This window comes from Nelumbo nucifera, chromosome 6, assembly GCF_055504915.1.
Source record: "Nelumbo nucifera cultivar China Antique chromosome 6, China Antique-T2T, whole genome shotgun sequence".
Taxonomy (NCBI): Eukaryota; Viridiplantae; Streptophyta; class Magnoliopsida; order Proteales; family Nelumbonaceae; genus Nelumbo; species Nelumbo nucifera.
This window is the reverse complement of record NC_142654.1, coordinates 18,089,166-18,101,342: the sequence shown is the minus strand read 5'-3', so window position 1 is coordinate 18,101,342 and position 12,177 is coordinate 18,089,166. Positions and strand designations below refer to the sequence as shown.

The following is a 12,177-nucleotide window of genomic DNA, read 5'->3' as shown; positions in this document are numbered from 1 at the left end:
TCAAATTCTCTTCATATGAATTGCTAGCCCACACCCTTTTAATCTCTTTTTTGAAATTGATTTATTTTTCAAATTTTCCCTTTGTATCAATTGTTCAAAGGTAAAATTGCAACTTTAAATTCTCTTTTTTATTGTTATTGTTTTTCTATAGAAACCAGTCTCAATAGTAATTGCATGGGTATTTTGGACATTTTTGTACCTCTTGTTAGCAGATTCTAACAAGGAGGTCTACTTACAAATAGTCAGAAAGTTCAAAGAGGTGATTGTAATGACCAAACTTCAGGGGAGGTTTCAGCAATGGCTAGAAACTTTAAAGGAGGTTTCAGCAATTTACCCAAAACATTTATTTGATGTTTTAGTTAGTTGTCTTTTATTGTGTTGCAAAGGTGGCCGTTGTGACAACTTTAATCCCTCGTTTTCTTTTAAATCTCTTTTAACCTATTTTAGTTATGTCTATTTAAACAGGGTGTAAATTAGAGGGATTGGATTAGTTTAGTGCCAGCCTAAGGCCAACCCTGAAAAATAAACATCAAGCTAATGTCAAAATCTAAATTCGCAAATCCAAACCCAACCAAATTTATATTTAACGATGTGCATTGCATGGCTTTACTTGCTGATTATCATTGTTTTCTCCTTTGGTGTTGTAGAGGAGGGAAAGAGAAGTTGAACCAACTTCAATCGTATTGAAAATGAATAGAGTCGTCATCTGTTAAAAGGAACTTCCAAGCAAAACCCCTTTGTTGTCCTTTATTTCACTCTCCTACCATGAACTGCCATTTGAACTTCGAGATTATCATTTCTCTGTGTTTCTCTATATGAGATTGCTAAGCGCTAGATTGCAGTCTCCGTTTCACTCTTAGGTATGTATTCATTAAGTTACTTGTTTTTTGTTGTTAGGTTTTTATTATTCCTAATTGTCATTGTTTGCATTGTATGAGTTTGCGATTATGAAGTCCATATGCAGAATGAGTTTGATATTTTATTTTTAAAACATATGAAGTCCATATGCAGAATGATTTTGTAAATTCTAGATCATAGGTGCCCCCCTGGACCTCCTAATTCATACCCTCTCAAAATTCAAACTCTTCTCACATATGAAAATGCAAAACCCTCCCTTACAGCCTTATCCTATCCACCCCGCATTTGAGGATGAGGCTGGGTGGAATTGGCAAGTTGAGTTTAAAACCTGCATATAATTTTCTATTATTTCTTCTTATATATAAGTAACAAGTAAGTAAAATAGCATGAACAAACACCAAAAATTTCAATTACTTGATTAAACATATAAAAAGCACATTAAATATCCATTATCCTTCACATTAATTTCAAAATATTATTACATAAGTTCATATGTTTTTCATATGCAAGTTGGGAAGGGTCGGGTATAGACTAATATGAGTACTTTACCCATACATACCCATACGGATTGAGAAATCCCAAAACTCATTCCTACCCGAAAATCTGTTTTTGAAGGGAAAAACCCTCCCTTTGGAACGGGTAGGAGCCAATACCACCAGGTGGGGTAGAAATTGCCATATTTACTGAGATGATTTCATCAAGATTTTTACCATTGGTGTTATGAATAGTCTGAAATTGTCTAATTACATAAATATCAATGGCAATAGAAGTGAAATTATTTGGGGTATTCGTGGAGTGCAATCCTCCCTAAGTTTGTTCACGTTTGATTGAAAAAATGAAGTGAACCTGTACGTTTTAAGTGCCAATGAGTAATTGATATGTTCTCAACACTTCCAAACGCATGCAAACGTGTGTGGTAATCCTAATGGTTAAGTTTTCTCAATAATCACTTATCTGTTACAAAATTTTTCTCTAATCTAATTTGTGTATTTACCTTGAACTCAGACTGCTTTGGTTTATACTTCATACCACTGCTCATAAGTTGCATTGCTTATTCCTACCGCATTAGACCATCTCTCGGCTATATGATGTTTCCATTATTGCAAATAACCCACTTCCCTCTAGGGCTGTTATGTAAGTAGGTACCGAGGAACATGTGTTTCTTGGTTGGGCAGAATCTTATTTCAATATTCTCATTAGGACATCAAATGATCTCTTCTTTCTTGTTATTGGTTCCATTTTTTTTTTTTTAATGGAGGTGCTTATTGCTCAACGTCCATGTTAGTGGAAACTCCACTTGCTCCCAATTTTTTTCGGGGACTCGTAGTGTGGTTTCTCATGCTTGTTTGAAACAATGCAATCAGATTATATGTCTAGATGGTATTTATAAATTATAACCTTACAGTACTAACTCCGGATCTGTTACCCACAAACAATTCCCACATTCCTGTCCACATAACCCCATTGCCGTATATTGGGAACATCTTCCCATAAATGATAAGAGAGATATTCCAAATGTGTAACTATTATATCAAGTGGGTAAGGATGTGGGAATAGCTTGTGGGTTTTCCAAATGGGGTGGATTTCCTTGATCTTAAATGGGGATAGGAAAAACATTTTTGCCCCAAACCAAGAATGGGGCGGGGATGGGGTTTGCATATAATTTCTTGAACTTGATGATAAATTAGTAAATATCCTTAAATTTAATTTTAATTTTAAAATATCTCAAAATTTTCTCCAAATTCTTAAAATCTTAGGTCCCAAAATTCTATTTCTAAAATACCTCAAAATTTCCATAATTCAATTCCTAAAAAACCCTCGTAATCCTATTTATAAAATATTCACGAACTAGATTTACCGTGGGGCGGAGAAAATCTGGTGATTCCAAGTCCCCCATGGGGAATGGGTGCCCTACCCCATTACCGTTCCTACTAACACTCTTGGAAAACACCATTCTTGCAAAATCCCTCTATGACGTAAGTAAGAAAATAGTGGGACGATGTTCAAGCTTGATTGTTTGCAGGTCTAGAGGTCGAACATAAGTCAGTTCTCTTGCTTCCTCCCTTCTTTTTAGTAAATATTTCTCTTCTTTTGATCACAATGATGCATTGCATCAAGATTTTGTCTTTGTTTCGGTTTCAGGTACACTGTTAAGCTCAAAAAGAGATTTACTATTTGCAATTGTATTGGGAGGTGGATGTTCGTGGAGCTTTGTCTTTGACTACTGATCTAAAAGAAGAGTTGTTATTGAGTTTGAGGAAGAGAAACGCTCAAAGCATCTGTAATTGTTTACTGAGGAGTTCAACTGAACCCCTAGAGAAGGTTTTATTTGTTTCTGGTTACTTTCTAGGTTTGGTGGTCATTGGGTTGAGATAGGCTTGAATTGGATACTTGAAAGCTTATGGATTCCAAAGTCATATCACCTTCAACAGATTTGCTTCAATGCTGTAAATGTAGTTGTAGGTGCACATTGATCCACAGCAGTTGGCACCACTTGGTGAAAAGGAAGTCTGAAGAGCCTGAAGCTAGTAGCCAAAATGCTCCAACAGACTTCTCTATATTTCGAATTGAATTGGAGAATGAATGCATGGCCTTACGAGAGGCACTGAGCAGCCAACAACAAACAATACAGGATTTGTACTCTGAGCTGGAAGCAGAGAGAAATGCTGCAGCTTCAGCTGCAAAAGAGGTCATGTCAATGATATTGAAGTTGCAGAGGGAAAAGGCCGAGGCCCAGATGGAAGCGCGGCAATTCAAACGGTTTGCTGAGGAGAAAATGGCTCACGATCAACAGAAGCTTCTCACATTAGAAGACTTGTTTTATAAGAGTGAGCAAGCCACCCAATTCCTTATATATCTGGTCCAGGCGTACAGACACATGATGTTGAGTTATGGGCTTTCTGAAGCTGAGATAGAAGGTGAGAAGGGTAGATACCCAATTCATCTGAACAGCAGGGTTGAGAACCTTGAAACCCAATTCAAATTCTCTTCATATGGTTTTGGTGAAACTCTTGGTGCCCGGGAATTGCAGAATTTGGAGGACAGAATCTGCGAATTGGAGAGAAATCTTAGCTGTAATCAGATGGATGGGGAATTTAATAACAAGGTAGTAGTAGGTAAATCTCCCAAGTGGCTGAGGCATGCCCTGAAGCTCTCCAGGGAGACCTCATCTTCATCCTTTGGTTTGGTAAAGGGAACAGGACAGGATAGTTCTGTGGAAATGATGTACCCTGCTTACAGTTTTAAGAAGACCCAATATTTCTCACAACCAGATGATTACTCTAATTTGAGGAAGATTGATAATGTACCAGACCTTGGAGATGGCATGAGTGACAGACTGTATACCATTGATTCTGTTCATCCCATTGATTCTATTCATCATGAAGCCTCTTATAATGATGATCCAGAGCCCAGAGCTACAATTGGGGCCTGTGAGGATTATTGTAACACTCCAAGGGAATCCTTTTTTAATCAAGCTAACATTGGAGATCCTGACATCAAGAAACTCTACACAAGGCATCAAGCACTTGAGGCAGATATAGAATCAATGAAGCAGACAATTAATTCCATGCTTATGGATAAATCACAGTTGATATTACTGGGTAAAATAGCTGATCAACATATGTGTAAAGAAATACCACCAGAAGGGAGGATGCGTGTACCTGTGAAGAGGCCATCTCTCATTGATAGCCTTCCCTTCATGTCAGTATTGAAGGTAATTTCTGGCCTATTTGTTGATTCTCAGTTCTACTTTTTCACTAAACTACTATTATCATGCTTTCTTCCATGGCTCATCCATGCATTTTCCAAATGGCAGTGCGTTCAGTGGGTTGTGTCCATTTTCTGGAGAAAGAAAGCACATCGAAGCAAGTAAGCATAATATCATTTTGTTATAGATTAATCCTTTATATCCTTGATACTATGGCAAAACATGGATCCACAGATGAGCCATAACCCAAAGTTGTACAAATACAAAGACTGTAACTGATTGATCAAGATCCAAAACTTGGGGCAGTAATGAAAAGATACAGTTAGGCCATGAAAATGTAAATTCATGAATGGGTAAGGATCATACATGTGGCTCTGTTTCCAGGTTATGTAACAAGGTAAACTGACATGAGTTGGTCTCAAGCACTGGTATGATTTACTGACCTTGTGAATTGACGACCTCAGACAGATTAATAATCAGCTTAGCCTTGGCATATGCCATCAGACACATAAACCAAGAAGTGTCTGGCAGGACCAACTCTCAGAAAACTGGGGTTATTGGTGGATCACCAATTGATCATCACTCTGGGTAGGGGTGCAAGTCGGGCAGGTTGGGTTGGGCTTAGGATAAACCCGGGCCTGACCCTATCACCTATAAGTAGGGACCAAGCCCGAAGTAAAAACCGAATGATCAGGCCCGAGCCCAACCCGAGCTTAAATTTAACACACTCGGGCTGGGCTCGGGCTAGGGCCGAACTCGGGTTGGGTTGGGCCCGCCCAAGTTTCACCCCTAATTTAAAAGACTAGGCTATGGGCTTAAGCCCATTCTATGACCCAAAATCCAATCAAAGCCTAAAAAATTAAAAAGGCTTAAGATTTTTTGCCCTAGCCCATCTGAAGGATAAATATCAAAGCCCATCCTAGCAGCCTGTAACCTGTATAAAATTTTGGACTGGATATGTGATGGCTAGGATTTTTTTTTTTTTTTGGTACTAGAGGGATAGGATTGGGTCTGCCCAAATTCCAGTACAAGAAATGATTATCCAAATTGCTAATTTTTTCGCATGTCAACTCGATCAAAGAATTCTTAAAGTTCGAGTTTTGATTTTTTGTAAAAGCTTTAGTATAAATCTATAGATATGATTTGTTTTTGAACAAATATGATTTGTTTCCGTTCTAGTATACTCCAAATCGTTGTATTGATTATCCAGTCCATGTTTGTTAGCCTCTAGTAGACTAGTAGTTGTGTTGTGGGGATAGAGATGGAATTAAAGAATGACAAAAGGAGGATGACACCCTACTCCCTAGACATAGCTTTTCAGACCAAACTAGTTTCCATGGTTTCTAAGAAAGCCAGTACAGAGAAATATGGTTAAGCCAGAATTAGGGCTGCAGTGGGTTGGGATTTGGGAAATGCCATAAAATGATAAGACGAAACTATCCAATAAATATTAAATAACTAAATAAAAAATAAAGAAGACAAACTAAAAAGTGAATTGATGCAGCATTCTATCTTTTCTAATATTTTATTCATTGCATTATTTTATAATAGAAACTAGAAAGATGAAAGACAAAGGGTGAAAACTAAAAAGTAAAACCAGGAAATTTAATCCATAAACAATAAAAATGAATAAAAGAAAAGTAGGTGGTACCGTGGTTTAATATCAATAAAAGTAATACATTTAAAAAATTTTCAAAAATAGGTTAACTTTTTAAAAATAATATTAATAAAGGGCAAAAACACTGTTCATCTTCTTCTTCTTGCCATTTGTTCTCCAGAGCCGCCACTCGCCGTCGCCTCCACCCACCTCTGCCTCCAGCAACATTGCCGGAGGTGGCCGGAGGTAGAGGTGGCGGCAGCGGCAGCACTGGTGGTTTCTCTATCCAATGCCACCACCTCTGCCTCCGACCACCTTCGATAACATTGCCGAAGGCGGAGACGGAGGTGGAAGAAGGTAGCGGCATGCGGCATTGGATGACAGTGGCAGGTGGTGGCGAGCGGTGGCGGACGGTGGCTCTAATGAACAAATGGCAAGAAGAAGATGAGAACAGTGTTTTTTCCCTTTAGTGATATTATTTCTAAAAAGTTAACCTATTTTTGAATTTTTTTTAAATATATTACTTTTATTGATATTAAACTACAAAAGTTTCCCTTATATGCTATTAACCCCTATTAGAAACCATACCTACCTTTAACTTGCTCTATTTTCAATTGTCACTCAGCAGAAAACCAGAAGAATCACACTTTAGTCTTTTACAAAGGACTTGAATGAACACTCTAATAGGTCAGGTATTGAGCATTGACTAATGACTATTTAAAGGTAAGAGAGAGGAATCGAGTATTGGAAGGTATTCACAATTTCACACTTTCAGTCTTTCGACTCTTTCCCACCATTTTGCTTTTTCAATCTCAACTCTCAAACATATTTTTTAGGGTTACTCTAAGGGCCTTACCGCCTTAGACATCGGGCTGGGCTCAGGTTTCTTGCGCTTCGGTAGATGTCAGTTCGGGTTCGGTCCAGGCTCGGGTTTGCCAATGGTCTAGCCCGAGCCCAATCCAAAATAAAAAAAAAAACAATTTTATAGGCCCGGGCCCGGCCCAAAGACCAAAAAACTAAGCCCAATCCATGTAAGTTTTCGGTTTAGGCTGGTCCAGGCTCAAGTTGGGCCCGCCCAAGTTGCACCCCTACTCTGGGCCAATGTAGAGGTGTTTAATTTATATTGCATTCATAGCGCTTAATTGTTGTCTTGTTTTCCTTAATTTTTGTATAGGTATACGTTTGGGCTATCAAGGAATAATTTGAGCTTACTATTGCTTTTATGCAAAGTCCTCTACATGAGGCAATGGAGGCATCTTTCAAGGGCATGAGTGTTGTGTAAGGATCTTAAGTGTTTGTAAAATCTATGCTAGTCTGTGTTGACACAGAGACATTGATTACAATAATACATTTAGTATTCCTTTGGTTTGTAGTCGGAATCAGAATTGGAATGTATGCTTTTGTATGTATTTCGTATAGTTTTCTTTTATTTATTTGTATTTGATTTGTTTGTAAAACCGAAAAAAATAATAATAAAACTGTTTATTGACAAATAGGCACCATTAGGCACTACATCAACATAACAATGAACAAGCGTTTAACTGTTGGAGGAAGCGTTAAAATGAAACTTCCCCTATGATAGGCATACACATAAATCAATGACAGCTTTTGTAAGTTTATATGCCTACGGATCAACATGATAAAGGAGGCCAAAATTTATGTACACACCTACCAGTTGGAAAAACTTCATTTTAATGCTTTCCCCACTAAGTAATCATGATTTTAAGAAAAAGTTGGGCTCCGCCCCTGAGTTATCCTCTTCAACCCCCCCTCCCCCCTTAAGTGAAGCACGGATACAACATAGAGCTGGTCACGAAAAGCAGAGAAATTACTGAAAACAAAATTTCTAAATTTCTAATAATAACCAACTTTACTAGTAGATACAATATAAAGTTGATTATTAGTAAACTCTATCTACAATATGTGTGGTTGACAAATCAAATTGGAATTTATTGGATTGGACAGAGATGAAATTCAAATTTGAATAAATGCATTATGCATATCATTTTCAGTCCTAAAAACAAGGCCCAAGTAAGCCTTTGGTGAATACATCAATTTAATCCTTAGTGGAGATGAATTGGACATTTCAGTGCATGCTTCTATGTCCATGAAAGACCAAGTTTGTTATTAGATACCTAACACAAAGGTTAACACACGACAGCATTGGTGGCTTTGACTGAAAGACACCAACTTCACAAAGAAGTGACTGAACCCATAATATTTCAGAAGTAGCAATAGCAATGTTACGGTATTCAGATTCAATGTTAGGTTTGGATATGGTAGGTAGGGCTGTTAATGGTCCATTACAGATGGACCAGGTCTGGTCCAATCTGATGAATATTTTGAACTATTTTGAATCGGTTCAATTCAAATTCTTGAATGTCCAAAATTGGTCTATTGACAACTGTATTCTTATCAATGGATCAGATATTGATTCAACCCGACCTAATCCAACATAAATCTATTATGGATGGATAAAGTCTAATCTAATCCAATAAATACTTTGGACCATTAAGTCTGGACTGGTCCAATTTGGACGGGTCCAACTCAAAACCAAGTCATTGACACCTTCTTAAATGACCAAGAGACAAGATTAAGATTATGATCCAAAAATACACAAAACCCATTTTCTAACTATTTGTCATCAGGGCAATAAGCCCAATCTGCGCCAAGAAAACACATAAATTTGGCCCAACGAAGACAAAGTAGATGTTCAGCACTTAGTCACTAGTGGCTTTTTTTTTCTTTTTTTTTAATGCATAATGAATAGTGACTATATTGAAGTATGCACTTAAAAGAACCCAGATTTCCTGCTCACTTTTCCTACCCACACTCTTCTCGTCGTGAATTGCAGCCACACATCTCATAATTCATAATAGAGATGTGTAGCTGCAATTTACCACAAGTAGAGTGTGGGTAGATGTTGTAAGGCGCCAACAATGGCCCTACATTCAAAAGAATCATCAAGTGAACATCCAGATATGAGTCAATATTGGTTGTCATTTGCCTATTGCAATTCAAGTGGACTTTCAGTTATGACCTAGCACTGTCCTCCCCCTAGGGATGGCCACGAGCTGATCTTTTCACAAGTTGTTCGAGCTCAGCTCAATCAAAATTGAACTTTGAGCCGAATTCGAGTCTAGTACATAGGCTCGTGAGGCTCGCGAGCCTAATCAAGCTTTTACATATATACTTTTATATTTATATATATATGTTTATATATTATATAATTTTAATTTTTTATATATAGTAATAATTACTTTTTTTTGTAATTCTTAAATTTTTATGTAAAATAAAAAATAAGTTTTTATATATATATTTTTATTTTTATAAAACGTTTAATTCTAAATCAAGTTTGAATTTCCGAGCTTTTGACTCAAGCCAAATTCGAGCTCAAGTCTCTAGCTTGAGCTCGAGCTTGAGCCTGATAGCCTATTAGCGAGCCGAGCTCGAATAGCCAGATATTCGGCTCAGCTCGTCTTGAATCCACCCCTACCTGCCTGCCTGTCCAGCCCACAAATCTTTGGACCCTGGCATCTACTTTTCTTCCAGGTCCAAGTCCAACCCAGCCTGGACCTACATTGATCCCCTACATAATGAGGACCGGGCCTGAGCCAAGCAAACCTTAACCTAGTGCAGTCAAGGGTAATATGTATATGTATATATATATTTGGTATATAAAATATTAATATACAGATAATAAATTTTCATAGATTTTTCTACAAATTTTAATTATAAAATTAAATTAAAGTTCTGGTCTTTTAGAAAAATATATAATTTTATTAATTAATATGGGTAAGTCCGGACCCACAGCCTCGGCAACCCTAGACTGTTAATAAGCTATCAAAACCCATCGCGGCCCATGTTCATCCCTAGTACAACCTCAACGACCTAAAGAAATACAACCATCCCATATCCTTAATAGAGAACTCGGCATTGAGTATGGTGATCACTTAATTAAGTGATTCAATTGTCAAATGAGACCATGATCTTGGTAACCATGAGTGGATGGGTTTAAATCTCACATCCTCAAAGTTTTATTGTACCAAAAAAAAAAAAAAGAAAACTTATAAAAATCATGTGCAGTGGATGTCTTGAGAAATGGAAAACTCTCAGATTTTTGAATTTTGAAAGGTGAGCATAATAGGAATGTTGGAGGTGACAAACATGTTTGAGAGAAATGTGGGGTTCAACTGTCTCATGTAAATAGTCTTTACGAGATGAGATGGCCATGTAAAAAGGCATTATAAATGCTTTACTCCAATAACACTTTTGCATTATAAATCATTAACTCCAATAACACTTTTGCATTATAAATCATTAACTCCAATAACACTTTTGCATTATAATCTAGCTGATTGATTAGTGTTGCAATCAGAGCGAGTGTTATTGGAGTTGCTACTAGAGAAGTTTTATTTGAGCCGAGTAGGCCTAGAATTATTGGCTTAGTTCTGGTGGCAATGTTTGCTGCAAAAAGGCCTAGATCAATTTGGACCTAAATTGATCAAGATGAATCTCGTGATTGAGGAGCACTCATACATCATCAAAGGAGAAATCTAGTCGCGTGAAAATAGCTAACAAATGCTTCATAGTTTGTCTTTGTTCCAATGACTAATAGTCACGGCAAGGTTGAAATTATGGTTTGGTAATGGTTGGCATGCTACTACAAGTAGGTCGGCTATGCTCTTCACCTATTGAAGATATTCACCCATGGTCATTGACCCCTTTTTTATCTTGGTAAAAAAGATATTCCATTAAGTAAGAACAAACACAAACCACCTAACAAACAGAAAGAAAAGAAAAAAAAAAAAAAAAACAGAGAAAATACTAGCTAAACTAATCTAACAGGAAAATCTTCCGCCCTAACTTGGCAGCCTCATGCGCAACCTAATTTGCAACAGGGAGCGCCAATTGAACTTGATATTTTTTCCAATACACAGATGCTTAAGTGATTTGAATTCATAGTTGATTTACATAACTCCTACCCTTGAGTTGAATGCACAGAGATTCTCCAAGGTGAGCAACCTGCTCAGCAGTAACCGGTCTTGAAGTTCCTATGTTAGATATTCTGGGTTGACTGAAGTTGACAAATCAGTGGTGATCAACTTTGGTGGGCTGCTCTTAGTCCCTTCTATATATGACAGCAGCTGCTGGCCTTCAAAAAAATGGAAGATCAATCTTTGTGTACATTCGAGCTGAAGAAAATAGTAAATTTCTGGAGATTAATCTGTTATCTGGAGTCTGGACCAAGAACAAAAGTTATGTAACATCGATTTGAGGTTCTTATAAAAACCCCATTTGGGAGGGTTTTCCCACAGCAGCTTCCAGTATTGTAACTCGTAAGGTAGGCCCATATACAAAGCTAGGAAGCTGTGTCTGATGAAAATCCCTGAAAGTCAAAGTATTTATGGTGAAGCTAGTTTTGTTAGTTTTCTCCGAGGCAGCTCAATCAACGCAGAAGCCCTCCCAAACGGGCCCTTAAAAAAGATTACTTGAAAATCTGAAATACGATTTTAAAGCAATTGAAAGGTTGGTGAGGGCAACAAAACATAAGATTGCAGCAGAAGAGAAACCCATTGGCCACAAGATTTTAACAAATAAGTCCAATTACTCTTGCAATGAGCTTTTGCAACATCCAAAATATACAAGGCGCATTTCCCTCTAATGTTCTTTATAGAATGCACCACCCCCTGTACACAAATTTGTCTCCTCTGGGAGAGGCGCTTTGGCAACGGGAGATTAGAGAGAGAGAGAGAGGTCTACCAATTATTAGCGCAAACTGAAACTCTTAGAATCATCTCTGAAATTAAGATGAATTCCAAGTGCAGTGGTTTCTCCCAGTGAACACAGAACACATCTAATAGTTTCTGCTGATCAATTTACACAGCAACTACAGTTCCATCATTTCGATGATCATTTCTCTGATTTGTATATAATATATCATGAAATACATAAAAAAAAACAATAATTAATTATGATCTAATCTTTTTCTGATGGAACAACTATGATCTAA

The 12,177-nt window shown here is 37.3% G+C and overlaps 1 protein-coding gene across 2 annotated transcripts; it reads left to right on the top strand.

Annotated features, from left to right (window-relative positions):
* Positions 1-2,733: 2,733 nt before the first annotated feature.
* On the top strand, positions 2,734-7,559 carry LOC104591096 (myosin-binding protein 7-like). Of its 2 annotated transcripts, XM_010249890.2 has the most exons (4): positions 2,734-2,900; positions 3,001-4,573; positions 4,676-4,728; positions 7,339-7,559. In XM_010249890.2, exons 2-4 carry the CDS (start codon positions 3,260-3,262, stop codon positions 7,433-7,435), a joined length of 1,464 nt encoding a protein of 487 aa, XP_010248192.1. In that variant the 5' UTR covers positions 2,734-2,900; positions 3,001-3,259; the 3' UTR covers positions 7,436-7,559. The 2 variants fall into 2 exon arrangements, with proteins under 2 accessions (XP_010248192.1, XP_019052236.1); XM_019196691.2 differs by having other exon boundaries at positions 2,734-4,573.
* Positions 7,560-12,177: the final 4,618 nt, after the last annotated feature.